This window comes from Rhinopithecus roxellana, chromosome 13 (genome assembly GCF_007565055.1).
Source record: "Rhinopithecus roxellana isolate Shanxi Qingling chromosome 13, ASM756505v1, whole genome shotgun sequence".
Lineage (NCBI taxonomy): Eukaryota > Metazoa > Chordata > Mammalia > Primates > Cercopithecidae > Rhinopithecus > Rhinopithecus roxellana.
In genome coordinates, this window is record NC_044561.1 from 53,114,976 (window position 1) to 53,140,510 (window position 25,535).

At 41.8% G+C, this 25,535-nt stretch overlaps 1 protein-coding gene across 1 annotated transcript in view; it reads right to left on the reverse strand.

Moving 5' to 3' along the window:
* The window catches only part of KCNJ6 (potassium inwardly rectifying channel subfamily J member 6), a 311,720-nt gene that overhangs the window by 227,946 nt on the left and 58,239 nt on the right, over positions 1 to 25,535 (reverse strand). Inside the window, exon 2 of the mRNA XM_030913920.1 lies at positions 2,572 to 2,623. Coding sequence (XP_030769780.1) covers positions 2,572 to 2,596 — 25 coding nt within the window. The 5' untranslated portion in view covers positions 2,597 to 2,623. The remainder of the gene's footprint in view (positions 1 to 2,571; positions 2,624 to 25,535) is intronic.

Here is a 25,535-nt window from a genome sequence, read left to right on the forward strand (position 1 = left end):
TGCACAGTTAAATGTGGGCAACATTAATGGTTAATTTTTGCTGGCCAAATTTAAAAAGGTGTTCATGGAGAAGTGTTTGTAAGCCTCCACTGTAACTTCCCACATGAAATCCATCACCAGGAGAAATTTCCATTGGTTTATTTCATACTCATATGGTCTTTAATAATTAGACTTCAATATAGAAAACTGCATTTCTCATTTGAAGAAGGCTTTATTCTAATAAATTCCACTTTCCTTTATTTATTTATTTTTTTTATTTTGAGACCTGGTCTTGCTCTGTTGTCCAGGCTAGAGTGCAGTGGCATGATCTTGGCTCACTGCAACTTCTACCTCCTGGGTTCAAGTGATTCTCCTGCCTCAGCTTCCGAATAGCCATAATAGGGATTATAGGCATGCACCACCATGCTCAGATAATTTTTGTATTTTTAGTAGATACAGGGTTTCACCATATTAGCCAAGCTGATCTTGAACTCCTGACCTCAAGTAATCTGCCCGCCTCAGCCTCCCAAAGTGCTGAGATTACAGGCATGAGCCACCGTGCCCAGCCCCCTTTCCTCTTAAAAAATGCTACAGCAACCAAAACAGCATGGTACTGGTACCGAAACAGAGACATAGACCAATGGAACAGAACAGAGCCCTCAGAAATAATACCACACATCTACAGCCATCTGATCTTTGACAAACCTGACAAAAACAAGAAATGGGGAAAGGATTCCCTATTTAATAAATGGTGCTGGGAAAATTGGCTAGCCATAAGTAGAAAGCTGAAACTGGATCCTTTCCTTACTCCTTATACGAAAATTAATTCAAGATGGATTAGAGACTTAAATGTTAGACCTAATACCATAAAAACCCTAGAAGAAAACCTAGGTAATACCATTCAGGACATAGGTATGGGCAAAGACTTCATGTCTAAAACACCAAAAGCAACGGCAACAAAAGCCAAAATTGACAAATGGGATCTAATTAAACTAAAGAGCTTCTGCACAGCAAAAGAAACTACCATCAGAGTGAACAGGCAACCTATAGAATGGGAGAAAAGTTTTGCAATCTACTCATCTGACAAAGGGCTAATATCCAGAACATATAAAGAACTCAATCAAATTTACAAGAAAAAAACAAACAACCCCATCAAAAAGTGGGCAAAGGATATGAACAGACATTTCTCAAAAGACATTCATACAGCCAATAGACACATGAAAAAATGTTCATCATCACTCACCATCAGAGAAATGCAAATCAAAACCACAATGAGATACCATCTCACACCAGTTAGAATGGCAATCATTAAAAAGTCAGGAAACAACAGGTGCTGGAGAGGATGTGGAGAAATAGGAACACTTTTACACTGTTGGTGGGATTGTAAACTAGTTCAACCATTATGGAAAACAGTATGGCGATTCCTCAAGGATCTAGAACTAGAAATACCATTTGACCCGGTAATCCCATTACTGTGTATATACCCAAAGGATTACAAATCATGCTGTTATAAAGACACGTGCACACGTATGTTTATTGTGGCACTATTCACAATAGCAAAGACTTGGAACCAACCCAAATGTCCATCAGTGACAGATTGGATTAAGAAAATGTGGCACATATACACCATGGAATACTATGCAGCCATAAAAAAGGATGAGTTCGTGTCCTTTGTAGGGACATGGATGCAGCTGGAAACCATCATTCTCAGCAAACTATTGCAAGAACAGAAAACCAAACACCGCATGTTCTCACTCATAGGTGGGAATTGAACAATGAGATCACTTGGACACGGGAAGGGGAACATCACACACTGGGGCCTATCATGGGGAGGGGGGAGGGGAGAGGGATGGCACTGGTAGTTATATCTGATGTAAATGACGAGTTGATGTGTGCTGACGAGTTGATGGGTGCAGCACACCAACATGGCACATGTATACATATGTAACAAACCTGCACGTTGTGCACATGTATCCTAGAACTTAAAGTATAATTAAAAAAAAAATAAAATTGTAACACAAACCTGAACAAGTAATGAAAAACAAATGCTTTGTGTATCCTGTTTATTTAGCTTAAGAGCACTATAACCCTATGTTCAAAACCTAAATCATCACAAGCTATTTATACTGCAAGTACTCCATTTTTTAATAGTTCTGTCTGAAATTTCTGAAGTACACCTGAAGGGTTTAACAATGATTTATCATTCTTTCCTCTCTTTAGATCATCCAGCCCATGGAATAGATGCTCAGAAAAAAACTTCAGTTGACTTTGACTAAACCTTGTAAAAGTTTGAAATTAATGTGGGTCCTAATCCGCAGTGCAGTGTTACAAATGAAATCTATTTTTGTTCTTCAGCTCCATACTGTGGGTAACAGTTGCAGCACAGAATTTGACCTCAAGCAACATGAACTCCGAATAACGAATAACGCATAAAGTAATGTCAACAGGAGGCAGTATGTGTGAAACAGATTTCGGTCCCTTAACAGGGAAAGAGAAGGACAAATCAGATCATCACACGGGATGTGTTTTTTGTGCGATTTCGCATTTTCCCATTCAAAACAAAAAATAAATAATAAATGTGAAGCTACTCACTCATGGATTCTGTCAGCTTGGCCATTGTTGCAGTTTCTTCTTTGTGCTTTTCCTGGAGGTGAGAAGAAAAGACGATGATCTATAAAACATGTCTTAGATACGAATTGATCTAATTGCCATTTACAGCTATATCTCTGTTCCTTCTTTTTCCTAGGTCAGAATTTGGTTTCCGATAATTAAATCAATAAAAATCCCACATTATAGTTATATTATCAGTCAGTCACTGAAAAGAGATTTTTAGGGCATTAAAAAGCTTCCCATTGCTCTTGGAAATGAGCATCTGTCACACTGATCTTGGATATATATAATTGGTGACGCACGACCAGTTTTCAAAACCTCTTTGACACTGGATTTTTGACATCCATATGCCAATTTTTTTTTCCTCTCTGTTTTCCCCCATTGAAGCTTTCTTGGTATTTTTGGAGTTGATATTTTTGTAGTCATTTGGTTTCTTCTTTCCAAAAAACTAAACAGATTTTGTACATATTTCTTTGTCTTACTTTTTGGGTTCCTGGAGCCTTTTAAAAGTCGTAAGCTTTGATGGGTTTATAACCTTATCTACTTTGTGCTGAAAACATTTTGTTTTAACCGAGATATAGGTTATAACCCACTGAGTTTGAAAGCCAGAATAATACATACAGAAATTCCATCTGTCCTAATTAAAACATGACTTTGGAGCTATTAAGAATACTGGTCATCTCTACTGAAAAGTTCTTTTTAATTTCTCCACAGTTCTTTGGCTTTCTTTAATTTCTTTGTGTTCCTAACATATGTAGTAACTGAAACATTGTCCACTGTTATTATGCTTTTTTTGCAGCCTTGTTTTTCTGTGAAACTAAAATATGTTCATTATTTAAAAACTTCAGAAAAAAACTGAAAATTATAAATCTAATGCCACCCCCAGAGGAAATCATGGTTACATTTTGGTGACTGCTTTCTAGGCCTATTTCTTTACCTGTGCGTATTTACAGATATGGGAATATGATCCTATTTTCATAGAGATAAGTGTCTGTACTATACACATTTTGTATTGAAGCAACCTTTTCATTTAACATCATATCACGCATCTTTCTATGCCAATAAAGGCAGAATATGCCATCATTTTTTAATGACTACATAGCATTCATCATGGGTTATATCATCCTTTCCTTTACCAGATCCCATTTACTTTACTTAGAATTTTTCACTACTTCATAAAACACTGGGATGAGCATCTTGGACCTTATATGGTTGTGCACTTGTTCTGTGCAAGTTATTTTCTGAGGATAAATCCTAAGGTGAGGTACGTCTTGGTCAAAAAGTCTAAATATTAAAAATTCTGACATATAGTGGTCAATTGTCCCCCACAAAGGTTGTACCTGACAGTGTATAAAAGTGTTCAGTTCCTTACATTCTTGCCAGCTTGCCAGTTGCACTAGCACTTCTGTCCCCTAATCTTTGCTAAATCAACAGGCAGACAACATGATCTTGTTATTTTACACTGTTGTCTTTCTCTGACCTTTTGTTTATGGACAACTGTAGTGTTCTTCCCCATGTCATCGTTATGAAGTTTACTCATGGTTTCACATTGTTGTGTTCCAGCCCCTCTGCTATCAACATTTTAGTGCTTAGAAGCCCAGGGTAGTATTTGCTTTTCCCCATGACCCTGATACAATGCTGAGTACAGTCTAGCAGTTTGGCTGACACTCGAATTGATGTGTCATGGCTTGGGTGTTGTAGTACGGATAGCAAGATCATTATTCGTCCTCCCTATGACACTATTCCCAAACTGGAAGGGTATGCTTTGATTCAACGGCAACAAACAACTTTGCACATGGCAAGTATTCTTGATTTCCACAGCCCTGTCTTCATGACAACGAAATCAGCACACCACCTCTTACTTAAACTAATAATTGCCCTTGAGAACAGAAGGAGCTAAGGAGCTGTAATCTACTAACTTGCTTGCTGTGGCATTTCACCCATGATATTTAGCCTACCACTTGGGTTATGTCAACATGCAGAGAAACAGCATGGCGTGGGCCAGTAGAGAAGCTAAGTGTCACGTCACAGAGCTGAATAAGACAGGCAGAGAGGAGCCTCTCACACAACGCTGGTTCATGCGAGTGTGCACAGCGGCTGCTCACCAGCCGACCCCAGCGGGTTGTAACAATTCAGGCATAAAAGCTGTTCCATGGCAGGGACTCAGTGAAGTTGGTCCCAGAGCTTGTTCTGTCTCTGTGTGTCCTGTCATTGACTCTCAGCTTCTCCTCGTAGCCCAGTTCTGCTGCGTTGATCCGTCTAGCTGTACTGGCTCTCCTTGTGTCCTGGTCTGTGACTTGACTTCTCCATTTTCTGGCTCTGTGCTCCATCAGGCCTCACTCTGCATCACAGACCTCTTCAGCTTGACCCTCCTCTGATGGCACCAGCAGTGAGAACCCCCCAACCCCAAACCATAGGCGTCCAGATTCCAGGCATTATATTTTTAACAAGCCCTGTTTAGTGTGTTATTTTCTTGTGTGTGTGTGTGTGTCACCACTTCATCTCTTGTGACCTGAAGACCCTGCCACATTCTGGATCCCGGTCTTGCTGGTGGGTGGTCCTTGCAGCTAGTTTTGTTCAGATGTGCTGGATATCTTAGTCCTAGAGATGTCAAATACCGCCTGGACCAGCAATTTCCTCTTCCCTGTAGTTAAATGGAATCCTCTGACATTAAGTGGGGAGAGGCTCCTAAAATCCTAAATATAGCTCTCCCAGACTGACTCATCTATATCATAACTTATGGTGGAAATCATGACATATGTTTTGGTGTAAGTAGTTTAGTTATTCTATTGGATGTCTCTAAACTCCTTATGTCCTTCCCTCATTATCAGAAAGTTGATGTTTGCAGTTATACAACATGTATATCCAATAAAGCATTTACATTTCATTCTCGGTCCCAAGCAAATTCTCCTTATTCTAAAGCCAAGAGTTTCCTTCACAGCAAATTTCCTGGTTGTTGGATTTACATTACTAGGAAGAGATTTAGAATTATAGCATATTAAAATTGGAAGTGATTCTTTTAGAGATTGTCAAGTCCAACCCCATACTGATGCAGTTGATGAAACTGAAGCCCAGGGAAGAGTGTGATGTGCCAGGAAAGGATTTAGAGGGAGCCGATCTCTTTCCCTTATCCACAACCTCTGCTTTCCCAGAAATCTCAAGGCCCATCAAACCTAAGCCCATTTAGCCAAGATCCCTCACACGACAGTCCCAGTGTGGTGCTGTAGTTTCCTAGATTTGCCATTTCTATGTTCTTTCTTTGAGTATTCTCATTCACAACAATGTCCCTAATTTCCATGAATGGCTGGCAATGCCCAGATTTGCATATCCTGCCCTGACCTCTCCACGGAACCCCTGCTCTCCACTTCTTCTTCCTTCCTCACCCCTGATATTTTGCTTTTATCTTTTTTTTTTTTGAGATGGAGTCTCGCTCTGTCGCCAGGCTGGAGTGCAGTGGCAGGATCTCGGCTCACTACAACCTCCGCCTCCCGGGTTCAAGTGATTCTCCTGCCTCAGCCTCCCGAGCAGCTGGGATTACAGGTGCACACTACCACACCCAGCTAATTTTTGTGTTTTTAGTAGAGACAAGGTTTCACCATGTTGGCCAGGCTGGTCTTGATCTCTTGACCTCATGATCCGCCCACCTCGGCCTCCCAAAGTGCTGGGATTACAGGCGTAAGCCATCATGCCTGGCCTATTTTGCATATTTTAAAGTTGGTCTTCCCTCACTGCACTCTACTTAGGAGACTATTAACATAGCCTCCACCTGATTGGAGCCTCACCTACAACCTGGAAGGTTTATCATGAAATAGCTCTGGGGGATCTATCTAAAACACAAACCTGAGGTGGCCTCTCCCTGCTTAATCAGTTCTCCTCTAGCAAGTGAGAATGCAGTCCTTGCTTTCAGCCAGGGCCCCTGGACTGATGGCTCCTTCTTCTCCGCTCATATCTTAGGTCCAGCTCCCTGCAACCCATGACCGTTTTCTACCTCCCTGCCTTGGCAAGCACTATTCCCTCTGCCTAGCTACTTCAAGTTCCACTTCATTCTTGTCCTCTGCAAATTCATCCTGAAAAGCTCCACTGGGCACCACCCAGTCTCTGCTGGCTCCCCTGCTCTTTCTGACCATTTTCCTGAGTTTTATCTTTAGGTTTGTTTGTGCACAAATGCATCCATGTGTCACACTGCATAATTTGTTATGGCATCGAGGGACTCTGGAAGCTTTGGAAAATTCCAAAGCCCCATCTCAATAGCCTCATCTGGAGGTCATGGGTGGGAGGCGGTGTGTGGTAGACCAGAAGCCCTGACCACTAAACCTCCCTAGGAACCTGGACAAGTCATTTTACTTTTTGGGCTACTGTTTCCTGGTGTGCTCATTTCAGAAGTGGTCCGCTGCTTGCTGTTTTCTACCCCGTCCTCCATCCCTTACCCCTGCGGAAGTCAACAACATCAAGAGGATACCTGAACATGCTCGGATAGACTGTGACTATTGGTGGTATTTTAAAGTGAAAAAGACAGATATGTTTGCTTCAAGAACTTGCGTTAAAAATGTCTTTCCCTGGGGGAGCTGAGGGTTTTTATATCATCTCATGTTGTTTCAAAATGAAAAGGAAGTCAGAAATGCAGGAATCATACTTGTTGGGAGAAAAGCATTTACTTTGGCCTGAAAATTTTTTGTTCTTGTTTATTGTGTCTATCCCACTTGGATGTTCTTAGAGAGAGTGGCGGGGAGAGGGAGAAAGAGAGCATGTGTATAGGAGTTTGGAGGCCTGGGTCTAGAAAGGTTTTTGTCATGGCGTTACCACTTCTTACCCACTCATTAACTAATCTTGGAAGCTCTAATTTTCTCATCTCTAAAGTGGGGATAGGTGGAATTTGCACTGCCTGGTTCACAGGACTGTTTGAGGAACAAACGAGACGAGGCGTATAAATACACTCAAGTGTCATGTCCGTGTGTAGGTTTGTAATCATTATTCCATTTGGCTACTGTGTGGGGGCACAGAGTCAGAACCTGTTCTTGGTATTTGAGGACAAATATTGAACTTTAACATTTGTGCCAAAAATAACAAAGCAAATTTCCCTGAAGTTAGCCAGACCCACGGCTGCCAGCCCCTCAGGGGACTACTTATCAAGAGTGTCAACAGCTGGTGACTATGCAACCCACACCTGTATTTCCATACCCCTGCTCCAGAATATAAGGGCTCCAGAACTTAGGCACACTGCTTGGAAGAGCTATGCTATTTTGCTCTAGGAGGCACTCGACTTAAAGTTGTATTGTTGTACATTTAATAAAAGGCATTCATAGACACATCGAACATTTGGGGGAATCATGATGATATGTTTGAGCAAAACATGTCCACAGTTGCTGAAAAAAGAAAAAAACGTTAAGTATCTTGTTTAAATCATAACAAACTCCTCGGATAGAGCATTGACTTTCAGGGGCATTGGGCATTTAATTTTCTGTCTGAACTTTATTCCCTCTGCCACACCTGGGGAAGTAAATAAAGGCTCAGCAATTTGCTTGGGGTGTGTGTGTGTGTATAATTTATACTCACACATCTGTTTCAGCTAAAGAGAGTATGGCTTTCTACTGAGACCATGCCAGATATATACTTCTTTTTGACTGTCTAAAATGACAGAGGTGTTTTTAATGACGGCAATTATAACAGTCTGACTGTAGCTCAGAGCTAAGGCTGAGACACTGTGTGTGTGTGTGTGTGTGTGTGTGTGTGTGTGAGAGAGAGAGAGAGAGAGAGAGAGAGAGAGAGAGAGAGAGAGAGAGAGAGAAAGAGAGACAGACAGAGAAAGAGAGAGGAGGATGGGGGAAGAGGAGATTGATTCATGAATGCAGAGCTTCTAGAAAGGGTAGAAAGGGTTTTTTTCCGCTGCATGGGGCTCCCTCAGACAGAGGACAGGAGCTGGCAGAACCCAGTGAGGTCTGCATTTTCGGCGGTGCTGCCTTGCTTTCTGCTACCCAGAAGTAGGCTTTTAAGGATGAGGGGGAAACTCATCATGGTTGATGTATTTCAAACCGGTTATATTTGCATCTCAGATATTTTTATCTCTCTAAAATGTGTGCTTGTATTCATCAGAAAACTGTGATTTTTTTTCCAAAATACAACCATTTAAAGAAACATTTATGCAAAGTAGGAAACGATAAGACCATTTTATGAACTTAGTATCCTCAGCAGGGGCCTCACCTCTGGTTAAACCAGGAGCCTCAAATCTCCCACCCTGTTCTTCATGTTCTCTACAAATGCACCAGCCCTGGCCCCTCCTCATCTTCCCACTCCTCCTCCCTGACACGGTGTGATGGCAGGTCACCTGAGGACTGATTTAAATGGAAAATGCCGCATCCTCTGATAGCCAAGCAAGTGAGTGTTCTCTTAGTACGGCATCATTTATATTGCCTTGAGTTGCTGCCGAAAAATATAGGCCGCGGCATTTAAGAACCAGTAATTAGTTTTTTTGCCTAATGAAAAACAAATGGAAAGCAGTAGCCAGTATGCAAGTATGGTTTGGGGCAATATAAATATAAAATACATAAGAACATAACAATATGAAAATATATAAAAATAGTAACTCCTAATGTTTACTTCACATTTATTACAGCCTTTCACTGCATTACTACATTCGACTACCTCCTTAATTCTCACAAGGACCATGTGAAATAGGTACTGTCTTCTACTTGAGGATGGGGAAACTGAGGCACAGAGAGGTTCAGCAGATTGCCCCAGATCACATGGCTGGTAAGAAGTAGAGTGGAGCATCAAACCCAAGAAGTCTTCTTTTTGCACCTGCATCTCTAAGAACTGGTGAGAAGTCCTAGAAATGAAGGACATTAGTGCTGAAGGCAGCAGTGAGAATCCAGGTCTAAGATCCTCCTTCAGTCATCCGATGCTGAAAAATCTATTGATGTGCATAAGATGGGCACCGGATAGAACAGGACATCCAGGTAAAGCCGGCTTTACGCCTGTCTTCAGAGAGCTTCCAGTTTGGTCCACAAGGCAAGATGTGTAGAGAAATAGCTGCAATACATGGTATCAAGGGGAAGACACCAGAAGGGTTCTACACGACACTGATGGAAAGAGGAACAGAGGGAGCAAAGAGAAGGGGAGAGACAGAGAGAGGAGACAAGGAAGGGGGAGAAACAGAATAGAGACAGAGAATGAGACTGGAGAAAATGTAGTTCTAACTCACAGAACCAGGGTGTGCTTCATGGAGGAAGCAGCTTCAACGTGTGCAGGAGGGGAAGAAGAGCGATGGGAGAGGGGAGGGCAAGGAAGAATATTCCAGGTGGAGAAATGGCATGAAGAAAGGTGGGGAAGCTTGGTGCGTGAGGAACAACAGGTTACAGGGGGACCGAGACTTGGTGTGAGAAGAAGGAGGCTGGCACAGACAATGAGGACATAAGCCCTGGAGGGCCCTGGAGGCCAGGCTGAGCCGCTTAGGAGGGAGGCCAGGGCTGGAGTTGTGGTGAGCCACTGGGAGGAGGAAGGTGCCTGTGTGAGCACTGTGGCCACCCTGGTGAGCCAAGGGAAGGTGGTGGGTGATGTGGAGGCAAAACCCAATGAGTGTGCTCTCCTGTGAGCCCAGGGACTAGCAGATTTGAAGAATAAAGAACTTGCCTAACAGGATGGGGTACCATTTTTTTAGAGTAAAGTTAGTTTTCGCCACTGATACACTCAGTTAAAGTTTCTAAAATAATCTGAAATTTCCATGATTTGGGGTAAAAACATCTGTGGGGTGTGCTTGAAGGAGGTGACATTCTCGCTGGGCAGGCCACATAGGATGCTTTAGGTGAGAAGGCCCTCTTTGCAATAAGGCTCAGAGCCTTAGCCTCACCAGATATCCTTTCTAAGGTCCCTATGTACAGGTAACCCTGCCTGATTACTTATGCTGCCATCATCGTGTTCACCAGACCAGGGAGGGTCCTAATACACTGAAGTACGAGGATATCTCACAAAGATAAATCAGATTCAACATTAAGCTTGTACTAACGTTGCCTTAATTCCTTTGGGCTTCAGCGTGAGTTTGTAGATGGCAGGAGAGGGTTTGGAGCATTGCCTGAGTACTTTCTATAAAGCATGTTGAGCACGTGACCTTCTAAGAGTGATGGGTAGCAGAGATAAGAGAAAATGGCTGGACCACATGGCTGCCAGAGTTTCTCCAAACCCAACTGTGTGTGTGTCCTCCCTCGCTTGAAATACTGTGGGACAAGCTCTCAGCTTTCAGCATCAGTATCCAGACAATGTTTCACAAATTTCCCCAGGGGAGTTGGTTTCTTGGAATATTGGTGAGTGACTCATTTCTCCTTTCCTAGAACTCCTGGAAATACTGTAAAATATAGGACAAGCATTATCACCAAAGATCTATCAGGAAATTTCCTTTAAAGAAAATACTATGCGAGGCTGCAGGGAGGCACTGAGGATGTCCAGGTAACTGGAGCATACAGAGCCTGTGCCCGTGGTGGACAAGCATCTGCAGTCTTTTCCCTGTCAGGTACCTCTGCTTCCAAGATGCACCTACTCTAGGTTTCATCCCTAGCTTCCCAGGACTCAACCACAGTGCTGAATCTTGGAAACAGGCAGGAATTTCCTGTTGGTCTCATGACTCTCAATCTATGGCCTCTTTTCTGGTTCAGCATCTTTCTGGGGGCTCTTGTCTTGCCTCCAGGGTGACCTTCCAGACATCCTAAGCCTTGCAGTGGCCAATGCCTCTCCCAACTGGCTTCATCCAAGCCACAGACATTGCCAAATCATCTCTGTTTCCAAGAGGAAAGGGAACAGATGCCATATTAGTTCCTTTCTTTCCCCTTGACTTTTCCAGGTTGCCCACAATCCAAGTTCTAGGCACACTGAGTCTTCCAACATCCACTCTGCACTCCTAGCTCCGCACATTCCATGGCTTGCCTGGACCCTTCCCTTCCAACCATCGACTCCACCTACCTCTCCAGGCCCATTGCTTAACACTTCTACACTATGCTCCCACTCGACAAGCCCCTTTGGTCTCTGAACACATTGCATTACTTCATGCCTCAGTTCAGGTTTGACTTCCTGTTTGACATTCTCCCTGGCTACCCCATTCTGAGTGCCCATCCCCTCTGCACCTTAGCAACTGTGCATACTATAGGACTTGTCATTCTTGGAGCCATGACTTACAAAGTAACAGAGCAAGTCAGAGGGAACAGTCTTGATAACTCCAGGAGCAACTGAAACACTATAAAGGGTGAATTCCTCTGTTTCCAAAAGAGTAAAATAAAATACCAAATCACAACCAAAGAATGCATAGAATGAACAGAATTTCCCTGAACAGCTGTGAGTTTCCTGACATGAGATGCTGACCAGTCATTTGTTCAGAATTTTCCAGAAGAATTTCTGTCCCAGAAAGTAGTGCAATAAAATGACCCATAAGAGCTCTTCTAAAATGGTTTCAGGGATGCAGTGATACTTCAAGGGAAGTAAATCTCTGATTCCTTTTGCTTTTCTTCATATGAAGTTCCTTCTTTCATTCAATCAGAGGTGGGTGGTGGGGTGCCAGGGGTCAGGTGGGCATGATGATAGGGGCAGGATGGCAGGCTCGAAGGTAAGGCTGGTTAGTTACTCTGACATATAAGGGATACTTAGAACAGGGATCCCTAACCCCCAGGCCGTGGACAAGTACTGGTCCGTGGCCTGTTAGGAATTGGGCCGCACAGCACGAGGTGAGCAGCAGGGGAGCATTTCTGCCTGAGCTGCACCTCCTGTCAGATCAGCAGTGACATTAGATTCTCATAGGAGCACGAACCCTATTTGAACTGCACATGGGAGGGATCTAAGGTGGTGCACTCCTCATGAGAATGTATTGCCTGATGATATGAGGTGGAACAGTTTCACGCTGAAACCATCCCCACCCCCTCCTCCTAACCCTGGTCTGTGGAAAAATTGTCTTCTATGAAACTGGTTCTTCGTGTCATAAAGGTTGGAGACTGCTGATTTAGAAAATAATCACCCTGGCCCAGTAGCTTGACCCTGTTTTAAGGAGTCACTCAAGCCCAGTGGTGAGTTTGGTATGGTCACCAGAATGCCTTACGTTTGTCTAATGATGCAATGTTGTATTAGGGAGCCCCATGCCAAGGTACCATGGCAGACTCTGGTTACCATGGTGCTCAATTCTCTCCTGCTTTTTAACTTATGCCTATAACTTCCATTGAGGGAATGAACCCTGGGGAAGCCTAGGGTTATGCATGCTGCTGTGGGACTATTTGTCATGCTTCACCTTGAGAACTGGCTGGGTTGCAGTGACGAGTAAGGGATTCGTTCATTCATTCATGGCGCAGCCTGTGTGAAACTGTGAAAACACACAGCCTTTGGGAGGGCCATGATCAAGTTTTGTGACAGGAGATTTAAGCCTAAACTGCCCAATACTGGATAACCCATGTGGAGCCCCCAATCAGACAGGGAACCCAGTGGGGCATGATAACGGCTCCTTCCCTAGCCAGGTCACTCTGGTCACTATCAGTATCCAGGGAAGTGGTGTGGATGCCTGTCCTCAAAATAGGACGCTATCCCTGCTGAACTCTGCCACAGCATTATCAACAGGACAGCAGAGAGTCCTGGTTATTGGAATAACCCCAGGAAGCCAGCTTGTTCCCTACACAGGCAAAAAAGTGTAGGGTGCAGAAAGATGTGCTTCTCCAACCTCTCAGCTGTGTCAATAGTTATAAAAGAAATTAAGTCAGGCAGGGCACAGTGGCTCACGCCTGTAATCCCAGCACTTTGGGAGGCTGAGGTGGGCGGATCATGAGGTCAGGAGGTTGAGACCATCCTGGCTAACACGGTGAAACCCTGTCTCTACTAAAAATACCAAAAATTAGCCGAGTGTGGTGGCGGGCACCTGTAGTCTCAGCTTCTTGGGAGGCTGAGGCAGGATAATGGCATGAACCCAGGAGGCGGAGCTTGCAGTGAGCCGAGATCACACCACTGTACTCCAGCCTGGGCGACACAGCGAGACTCAGCCTCAAAAAAAAAAAAAAAAAAAAAAAAAAAAAAAAAAAAAGAAAAAGAAAAAAGAAAAAAGAAAAAAAGAAACTAAGTCAGGGGAATATTTTTAAAATGTTTATTTGAGAAATTCAATTTTATAACCAAATGTGACATTTACTGGGGCTGGAGACTGAGGAAAATTTACAGATAGAAACTGTATTATTTTCTTGTGCTTCTTGTCATGTGTTTTCAGCTTGAACTTCTATTTGGATAGAGGAGGGAAGGGAGAGAGGGTAACCCCTTTGTAGGTATCTAGTAATTGATTCTCAGCAACAGAGATCTCTGAGAAGGAAAATGAGGAACACCATTCTAATCTCTGTTGTTCTTTTATCTCTTCTTTCTTTTTCTCTATTTACAGTTAATTTCTTCATTTCAGCTTTGGCAAAGATGACATAGATTGATTTTTTTTTTTTCTATTCCTCTCACTCAGTACAATCCAAAAAGTCCTGGACAATGTACATGGCAAACTTAAGTTGACTCTGAAAGGTGAATAGAGGAAGCCATACCAGCTAGAGACCTTGGGATCTGAGGAATAACATGGGAGTGAGTTCCCTGAGTTTTTTTTTTTTTTTTTTTTTTTTTTGTATTGTTTATCCCTGACTGGATACTGGAGATGGCAGCAAATTGGAACTCTCAATAGATGCAGACAAAAATGCCCCAAGTTTGAATTCTGTAGCCAAAGACCTAGGAAAGAGGTAGTCTAAGATGACAGAAAACTTTTGGATGATAACCTCTGTAGCCAAACATTACAGAAAAAACAGCAATTCCACTTGGAAAGCAAAGGCTGAGTGGGGAGCTTAGGCTTCCACTCTTGTCAGGCTGTAATGCTGTACCCAAACCTGTTGCCAGGATAGTGTCAGGGAAGACAGAGTGGAGATTTGGAATTTTCCTTCTTGCTGAAGGATAATGAGACTCCCTAGAGAACACATGGGGAGCCTGGTCCTCCATACGGTTCTGGTAATAATGAGGTATGTCCCCCAGACCCACAGGGGAGGTATTAGAAGAGAGCCAGTATAGAGTCAGGATCTTCACTGCCATCCAGCTGTAACAAGGTCACTCTTGCCAAGTGTTGGTGGAGACCACCACATGGGAAGTAGTAATGAGGTGCCCCCTCTTATCCCAGCCAGGATGGTGTTGCTGGAGGCCCAGTAGGGATTCTGAACCTTCATTCCCATTCAGCAGTAAAAAGGACACCCTACTAGTGAGCAATGAGGTGGGTCCCTCCTTAACTCACCAGAGTGAAGTCAGAGGAGGCCTGCTATCATACAAGATTTAAATAAGATCCAGAATCTTATAATAACACCAAAGATGTTTTGGTTTCCGTAAAAGATTACCTGTCATACCAACAGAAAGAGCTAAAACTGCATGACTAAAGACAAATATCAACAGATAGGACCCAGATTTTACAATTATATGAGGAATACAATGCAGCCATCATAAAAATGCTTTAACAAGCAGTTACAAACGTAACTGAAACAAATGAAGAAAAGTTCTAACAGACAAATAGTAAGCCTCAGCAAAAAATCAGCACTCATGGAGAAGAACTGGAAAAAAAATTCCGAACTAAAGATTATAATAACGGAAATAAAAAACTCAGTTCATGTACTGAACAGCAGGGTGGATAAGACAGAGCAAAGAAACAGTGAACTTGTTGATAGAACAATAGAAATTATATAATCTGGACACTAGAGAGAAAATAGACTTAAAAAAAATTACAGAGCCTTGGGAACATGTGGGGCTGTAACAAAAGAGCCAACATTTATGACACGGAGTATCAGGAGAAGAAAAAGAAGATGAGACCGAAGAAAGTATTCAAGGGAATAATGGCTGCAATTTTTTCAAAAAAATTTTTAAAAAACTACAGATCCAAGAAGCCAAATGAAACCCATGCAAGAAAAACCCAAGGTAATTAATTCAGAGACACATGATAAACTTCTGAAAACTAAAGAAAAAGAAAAAAATCATGAAAGCAGTCAGAGAGAAGTAATGCATTATCAATAGGGAAAGGTAATTCAAACGACAGTGGTTTTCTACTTAGAAACTGTGGAGGCCAAAATAAAACAGCATAACATTTTTCAACTACTGAAAAAAAATTTTTTTTTCAGCTCAGAATTGTATACCAGCAAAAATATCTTTCACGAATCAAATGAAAATCAAGGCACTCAGGCATTTTCAGATGAAATAAAGAGAATTTGTGAAGAAAACGTGAAGAATTTATTTTATTTACCCTAAAAGAAAGGAAGTTCTCTCAACAAAAAGGAAATAATAAAGGAAGCAATTTTGACACCTCTTAGAGGTAGAAAGGACATGGAAAGAGAAAATATATAGGCAAACACAGTAGACTTTTCTTGAGTTTTCTAAATTATACTTGAGGGTTGAAGCACATATTATAGCGTGGTCTAATGTGATTCTTAATATATGTAGAGGAAATACTTAAGAAAACTACATTTTAAATAGGGTAAGGGAAATGAATGTAAAGGGAGCTAAGATTTCTATGTTTCCCTTGAATTGGTTAATATTAACAGCAGTAGTTAAGAGATACATCTATATATAGTATGTATATATAAATTACATTGTGTATATATACATAAACACACAATGTAATTCCTAGAACAGTCGCTGAAAAAGCTAAACAAAGAGATATATTCAAAACACTATCAATAAATCAAAGTTGAATTTTAGAAAATGTTGAAGTAACCCACAGGATTTCAGGAAAAAAACCCAGAGAATCACAAAACAAAAAACAAATAGAAAACAAAAAATTAAATGGCCAACCTAAGCCTTAACATGCTAATAATTATATTAAACATAAATGGTCCAAATACACCAATGAAAAAACAGAGATTAGCAGAGTGTATAAAAAGCAACTCCAACTATATGCCATTAAAAAAACCTCACTTCAAATACAATGGTATGGGTAGATTGAAAGTAAAAAGATGGAAAGAGATGTACCATACAAGCATTAATTTTAAAAAAGTATGGCAATATTATTACACAAAGTAGACTGCAGAGCAAAGAAAACATAACAGATGGAGAGAAAAATCACATAATAATAAAGATTCAATCATGGAGAATATTATGTTAAATAAGCCAGGCACAGAAAGAAAAATATATGTTCTCACTCATATGTCAGAGCTAAAAAATTGATCTAATGGAGTAATGAGTAGAATGGTAACCAGAAGCCTGGAAGGATCAGGAGGGGGATGAGCAGAAGTTGGTTAGTATGTACAAAAATACAGTTAGATAGAAAGAATAAGCTCTGTTGTTTGATAGCACAGCAGAATAACCATAGTTAATGATGATGTATTATATATTTCAAAATAGCTAGGAGAAGACTTAAAATGTTCCCAACACAAATGAATAATACATGTTTGAGGTGATGGATATCCCAAATACCCTGACTTGATCATTCCACATTTTATGTATGTATCAAAATATCACATGTGCTGTTCATAAATATGAACAACTATTAATATCAATAAAGTAAAGGTTTAATCAACCAAGAATACATAGCAATCCTAAATGTGTATGCAACAAACAACAGAGGTGCAAAATATGTGAAGGAAAAACTGATAGAACTGAAAGGGGAAATAAATCCACAAATATAGTTGAAGATGCCAACACCCTTCTCTTAACAATTGTTAGGACACCTACAGAGAAAATCAGTAAGGATACAGTGAAAATCAACCAACAGGATCAAATCAATGTTTATAGAATTTGCCATACAACAACAGCAGAAAACACGTTCTTCAAATGCCCACAGCATATATACTAAGACAGACCTCAACAAAAGAATTGAAATCATACCGAGTATGCTCTCTGATCACAATGGAATTGGACTTTTAAAAAATCAATTTTTTTGGTTTCTTCTTTTTCTCTTTTTCACTTTTGCCACCCCCATGACTGCTTTCTACCAGTATAGGATGTCATTACTCTGAATGCTGCAGTCAGTGTGCAGTTCTTGGGAAGTTTTTGGAGTGGGATGTGGCTTTCATGGCTCAGAGTTTTAAAGGAAAGGGAGGAATGGACTTTCCATTTTCTTTAACTTCTTTATTGGAACACTCTCTCTGTTCTTGGAGAATTAGCATAACCCTCACATTGCTCTATTGTGACTATTCTCGGAACCTTTCTATAGAAAACTAGAGGAAAGAGGAAGATAGATTCTGAGTCTGTGTCATGGAAGATGGGTTTGCATCTTGTGTGCAGTTTAAACAGTTTTGTGACAAAAAGAATTAAGCAGAGCAGAAAAATAGCTTTCCTTATGAAACCAAAGATCCAACAGTAAACTTCCAATTCAGAAGGCAGAAGTCAAGAATGACTGTATCTGCTGGGGACCCTCTCTCCCCTGGGGACCAGTCATTGCAGAATCATGTCCTTTGTTTATATCATCCTTTTAGCACTGCTGAGCCAAGAAACTCAGTTCTGCTCAACCACGATGAATATTTTTCAAAACCACATATTCACAATCATGAGATTCTCATTGACAAGTCTGTGGTTCCTAATTTTTAAAAATATCTATCTGTAAGGAATTAAAAACAACTCTCTCCACGTTTAGCTATAAGGTGGGCTATTGGCCAAGCACGGCCAGGGGCCTCTGTCCCTGACAGGCAGCAGCTGTTCAGGCTCCCTGTCCCAGAGCACAGCAGAAGGCAGGGGAGAGGGGGTGGAAGCAGGATTCAGAGTGTTCAAGGCAAGAATTCTTTCCCAAGGCTTCATCCTCCCGGGGACTGGGTGCTAGGGCAGATGGTGCTTGCATTTTCCATCACTCAGAAAGCCATGGCCAGAGACAGGAGGGTGGGGAGGGGGAGGGAAGAGGTCCAAACATCATTTCTGGAAGCTCTTCAGATTTCCTGCATTTTAAAATCTCATAATTCTTCTCTCTGAATACCACAGAGCCAGTGCCATACAATGTTGTGGCATTTGCTGGGCCACATTCCCTAGTGAGATGGGAGAAGAATTACTGTGCCTAAGGCAGCGACCAGCTTAAACATTTTCATTTCCTTCTTGTGGCTCAGCTCTTCCACCAGGAAATCCTGATAGCATCTTCCTTGCCCTCTCCCTACTCCTTGCTGTTCATTTCTCAACTCTGTGATTTTGTGCTTCTGGCCTTAGTCAGAGCCAGCCTCTCTGTTCCTGGTTCTCTATGAGAACACGCCTAGGTTCCTGCCTAGATGGAACTAGGTGAACTTCAAGTCAGTGTGGAAAATGCCCTCGTTCTCAGGAGATATACACTCAAATACTTAGGGCAACCTATCCTGATGTCTATAACTCTTAAATGGAGAGAGAGAGAACATAAATAAATAAGGCTAATGGGACAAATGTTTACAACTGGGGGCAATCCAGGTAATGGGTATATCATGTGTATTATATTACTCTTGTGGCTTTTCTACAGGTTTGTCATTTTTCAAAATTAAAAAAAAAGATAAAAAATCAGTATGGTGAGTGTAAACGGCTTCTCCTAAGCCCCAGGTCAGAACAATGGCCTCTGACCTGGGGAAGTTGTATGGTTTGGGTATTGACCCGGCTGGAGGTACCAGTTACTTGGTTTCATTCCAGTGTGTGATGATCTTGCATGGTTCACCAGGCCATGCTCTGGTAGGAGTAGCATTGAGTTGTATACTTAATATTTCAAATGCATTGCCTGTGGCTCTTCTGAGCCTTGAGGTGCCAATACTCCAATGAAGACCCACTGAATCAAAATCTCTGTGGAAAAAAGTAAAGAATATGCATTTCTTTAAACCATTCCTATGGATATATCTAATTTTAAGGTGTTAAGACAAAGACTTCTGTCTCCTTTGGAAAACAGCAAAGATACAAAGAAACCGTATGAAAGCTCCACTTTTGATGCAACTAGGAAATGCCCACAACCTCAGAACATGTATGTAGAGGGAGGGCTCTTGTTACATGCAGCAGAAATTGGGCCAGGATAAAGGTGGTGAGTGAGAAACGATGCCTAGCACCAGAAATCTATGGCAGAGCTGGCTGCCCATAGCCTTCACCATCCTGGGGGCATAGTCAAAGCATTACCAATGTTTAGAGCAACAAAATGAAGATGTGGTACTGGGTATGAGAGCCTTCCTGGACAGTGTGTGATACCACAGAGGGACTGGAGGAAGCAGAAGGAAAGAAGAAAATGCTCAGATCTGCCGTTTTGCAAAGGGAATCATTTTGTGTGGCTGAGTGGAAAAGAAACTGTGGACAGTGAGCAGCACTGTGGTTGCCAATCTTTGTTAGCTGGTGTGATGTAAGGACTAAACCTCTGACAAAACTCGGAATTAGACAGAGCTTTACTCCAGCCCAAGAGACTTCTTGCTCTGTGCTGTGCTTCCTGGGCCCTTCTCAACACTTCCTTTCACAAATCACTGACCCAGAAAGAAATCCCCTTTCATGAGGAGCCAGCAGTGGATCTATCAAAAATATTACAGGAAAAAAAGACAAGCTGGAAGCTTAACAATGACCTAGAAAAGTAAGGTGACTAGTAAATGGTAAAGCAAATATAGAAATAGTACAGGGAATACATTAAGCGAATATTGAAATAGAGGCCATATTTATTTGGAAAAAAGAGAAAGACACTAATGAAAATATGATCAGGGACACTGAGTGCAATTTGAGAAGAGAGATCAAAGTAAAAAGAAAAAAATATCAAACTGAAAATGATAGACATGGAAGACAGAAAAAGATAATTCAACATGTACATAGTTTGTATCTTAGGAGAAGAAAACAGAATTAGCAGAAAAACATTTAGATATATCATTAAGAAAATTCAGATGAAGCTCAATTCTTACTATTGATAGAGCAGGCTAGGTCCTGGAGGGGAAAAGGGGAGTTATAGGCACTGATATATATCTTGATATAGTTACTGCACTTCAGAGAAAAGAGAAATAATTTTACAGGCATCAAAGCATAAAGGGCACATAGAAAAGAGGAAAAACAGACTATCTTTAGCCTTCTCTCTAGAAACATTCAACAAGACAATGGGATAAGATCTAAAGTCTTTAGGAAAATAAAGTGAGATACTACAGTTTTATACTCAGCCATACTGGGGTTCAAGCAAAGAAATGCCTGAGAGATATCTTAAAGATGAAGCACTCAGGAATGAAATACTCCATGGGTTTTTTTTTTGAAGATATCATAAAGGTAAACTTCAGCCGCCTAAAAGAAGAATGGAGAAACCGTGATGAAATATTGCACGGAGTGATTAATCTATTTACACACACATCTAAGGATAAAACAATCATGAAAATAGTGATGACAGAAAAGAATAAAAAAGTGAAAACCATGACAGTGTTAAAATAATAATGTAACTGACAAAATCCAGGTAGAAGAGAAGATTGAAGGCAGTGAAAGAGACCTATGTTTCTTACCTTAAAAAAAAAGAGAGGAATCCAATATGTTTAAAGCTGAAAAATCAAGTAAGGGAGCTACAGAAATATTACTTAAGGGAATAAAGGTCAGCACTCGATGAACTAGGAATAACAGTGTAACCAATTAAAACCAGGTGGGGAAGGGGAAGGAGGAAAGAAACTAGATGAAAATAGAAAAATCAAAGAATCTCAATTTAAACATACTTCATGGTAGGGAGACAAAAGTTTCTGTCTAAAGAACAGAGATGTAAGTACAGTATATATGATAGAAGAACAAAATGAAATTCTCATTCTACCGAATTTATAAAATTGCAAATTACAACAAAGCAAAGCAAACAAAGAACACAAAATAAAATATGATAAAGAACAATAAACATATTTTTAAGATCTGGAGGCTTCATGGAGAACAACTTCAAAAATAAAAGACCAAAATATAGCAATAGGTAATTACTATGGAAAAATTCCCAAGACACATTGTTAAGTAAAAAAGCTATTTAAGAGAATATATGGTAGTGTTCCACTTATGTTTAAGAAAGCATATATATATATATATATATTTAAAATTTTATAAGATGTATAACTAAGGTCACATAAACACACATATGTGTGAGCATATGAACAGGATATCTCTGGAAGGATACACAAGAAACTCGTAACAGTGGTTTCTCTGGGATAGAAAACTGAACTGGAGTCTAGGAAATGTTTCTCACTGTCCACAATTTGATACTCTTTATTTTAACTATGGGCTTATATTACTTTTTCAAAATATATAAAATACTTAAAAAGCTCCACAGATGGTTCTAGCCAGCATTGGGTATTGAGCAGCGCCGGGTTTTTCATTCCAGGGCTTCTGACTACCTAATGGCAGTTGTATTGTGTCTCAGTGGTAGGGATTCAGTGATGATTGCTATCTCTGTCTCATGTGGGGTTTTGGCAGACCAGCAAAGAGTTTTATTGATTTCCTTGTGTCTGAAATTTCCTGATTTCAGAAGAAGGTTACAGTCAACTAAAAAAACATAAAAATAAAAACAAAAGCCCAGCGATGAAGTTACAAAGTACTGGGGCTTTGGGTCTTCTAAGCTACCACTGATACTTTCGTCTTCATGCTAGTGTGCCTGCATTTCAGCTCCTCTGAATTAATAGAACAGCTTCTTAGCGTATCTCCTGGATTCTGGCTTCTTGGCCTTTCAGTTCTCCCTCTTTCCCACTTTTACCCTGCTGGTCCCTTGCATCATGACTCCTTGTGGGCACTCCATGAGACACCCCGTGCCCTGGATGCTCAGTGTAACATGGCCCCAAGACACATGCTGCAGGTGGGCAGGTCGCCGGGTACAATGCCTATTTCCATCTTTGCTCCTGTTCCTCCCCAGGCAGGAGTAAACCCAAACCCACCTGCTGCTCAGCCCGGCACTGATTCCTTTCTCTCCTGAATCCTATTTTACACCCAGGTAATAGCTCATAATTTAGTTCTTAATTGTTCCCCAATTACCTCATCTGTGATAATTTTTCTCCAACTTGAGTTTGAGCTCCTTCAGGGGGAAGACCATGGGGCTCTGTGTTCTAAGCTGATCCCACATCTTATGGTCTCCCACCATCCTCACAGCTATTAGCTTAGCTCAAGCCACCCTCCTTTCTCGCCTGGTCTACTCCAGGCAGGTCTCCCTGCTTTTCCTCTTCCTGTGGTCTGTTCCCTACATGGCAGCCAGAGCCACCACTGGCTTGGAAGAAGAAATAAGCTCATGGATCTCCCTGGCTTAAAACTCTTTCCAGCACACTTGTGATAAGATCTAAGCTTCAGGTGGCATGGAGTTCCTGCAGGATCTGTCCCTAGGATCCCTCCACCCTCATCTCCCAGCCTTCTCCCCAGCACTCACACTGCAGTCTTTGACTTTCTCGCCCAGTCCTTCCCCGGGGCCACTGCACTTGCCAGAAAAGCTTTCCCACTACCCCTCTGGAGTGACTCTCTCTGCCATATCATCCAGGTCATGGTTATAATGTCACCTCTTCTGAGGCCTTCCCTGACACTGTATCTAGCATAGTTCCCATCTTCACCCCCTCATCACTTCCCAATGTTTTCCCTGCTTAATTTATCTTTGTAACTTTCATCTTCATTGTGGATGTGGGTAGACAGCATAATCTGGGGTTAGACTGTCAGAGTTTACATCTCAACTGCATTACTTGAGCTGCGTGACATTGGGAAAGTCCTTAACCTCCTTGTGCCTCATTTTCCTCATCCGTACAATGGGGATAATATTATATTTAGTTTATGAAACTATAGTGAGAATAAAAGGAGACATTAATGATGTGAAAACCACTTAGAAGGCTGACAGGCAGGAGCTGAGGACTACATCAGTCATTGTTGTCTTTATATAACAGGTCTTTATTTACTCATTATTGCCCGACTCCCTACCCTAGACTGTCAACTCTGGTGTATCAGTCAGCTCAGCCTACTGTAACAAAGTACCACAAAGTGGGGGGCTTAACCAGGCATTTATTTTCTCAAAGTTCTGGAGGCTGGAAGTCCAAGGCCAAGGTTTCAGTGTGGCTGGTTCCTTGGAGGCCTCTGTCCTTGGCTTGGGGATGGCGTCTTCTCCCTCTGTCCTCACAGGGTTGTCCCTCTGTGTGTGCCTGTGTTCTCATCTTCTCTTCTTATAAGACCACCAGTCAGCTTGGATTAGAGCCCGCCCTAATGACCTCGTTTTACCTCAGTCACCTCTTTAAAGGCTGTATCCCCAAATACAGTCCTATTCTGAGGTACTGGGGGTTAGGACTTCAACATACAAATTTTGAGGGCATGCAATTCAGCCCCTAACATCTGGAGAAGTAGGGTGGCGACCTGGTTAACTCTGCATCTCAGCAGGCAGAAATGCATTTTCCAGTACACTTCAGTGTCTCAGTAATGACCCCTTGGAAACCTGACAGCATTTCCCACAGAGCTGGTCCCTCTGCCCCACAGCCATAAAACATGGAGTGACTACTGGGCGCCAAGCTGAGAAGGTACTTGAGGAACAACCTTGAGAAGCACCAAACCGGGGAACACTCCGGACCTTGGATTGTGTTCACTAAAATTTAAATGACTCCTTCATAGCCCAGTGGCAAGTAGGGGACCATTAGCCTCACTGAGGTGTTGATGCCGGGCCCCTGGGCAAGCTGGTGACTGGATAGGAGAGGAGGGTGTGGGTACCCTGAGCTTCCAGTAGTGGGGTTTTAGGTCATCACAGTCAAGTGGGTGGCTCAAGCCCCCCTTGCAGAACACACCTCCATTCTAATCAAACAAGCCCATGTCTGTCTCATTCCTTGGCCTGCTCCTCAAGCCCCAAGTAAGGCTTGGAAGACAGCCCTTCTTGGAACCAGTTTCCAGTCTTACATAAGGTGTTAGAATCGCCAGTGGTTGGAATTCTTCCATAAGAGCTGTGGAAAAGGGCTGTATTTTGCTTACAATCAGGTGACCCTCACTCCGTACAACAGTTGAATCCCCCAAACATCGTGTGTGAATTTTAAGTCCAAGCCTACCTTAAATAGGCAGGGCTGGAGGGGGTCACTATTTATAGTATATATCCAGTGTGCCTTTTTTGGCAAGCAGAGAAGTCTTCTATTTTAACTCTTCTGTTTTGTAAATGTCACCTTTATCCACACGGGCATGCACACATGTACACATTGTGGCATTCAAGTCGGTGAGGACCAAGTATCTAGCTGCGCTTTAATTCTAAAAGGGGAAGGCTTTGTTAAGTAGCTCAAACTGCAGGGGAAATTATGATCTGAGTTTAAGCTAATATACCATGAAAAAGCCTAGACGCAGCATCTGTCAACTTGGGTGATCTTGCTTCTCTCTGGGCAGCCACCTGGTAAATTCGTATTTTGCAACAGCAGCTGCAGAGACTGTGTTTACCCCATGTAGATTGTCGGAGAAATATGAAGAAACTGGGGGTTCTTCCTCTTCTATTTGTGCTAGTGGTAGGCTGATTTAGTTGAACACATTCTGGCAGTTTTGTAAAAGCGTACAATGCCTTAGAATTTTGAGCTGCTAAATCGGTCCCCTCAATAGCCAGGGGAGAGACAGGGCAGACATCTTGACTGATGTGTGACATCATTTGTTGCCAGGATGAAAGAGCAGGATTGGCTCCAAGATGAAGGGGTCAGTCCTACATGAGAGTAGCCACAGTTGAGAGGTGTTCTTCAAAAGGTAGGACAGAGACTTTAAAAAGGCTAGGAAGATTCAGACAAGGTGAGTGGAGACAGCCAACAGCAGAGACGTGCTCATGAAGAGTATAGACACTCGACATACACAGCAGAGAACTACTGGTGAATATCAATGTAGTAAAACTGAGGAATGAAGCAAAACGTGTTTTATGTCTTTTCGTTAACATTTTGCTTTATTTTGTATTATTTGATTCATTAATATTTTAGGCACAGTAATTCCTGATTTATTAGTATGTCTGCTTAAATGAGTAAAACGTGGAGTAATAAAATTTTAGGTTCTTAGTTTTTGAAATTCACAGATTGTTATGCCTGACTACTTACTGTGCTTCCACAGTAACCAAGACAGTAGCCTCCAATGGCTGG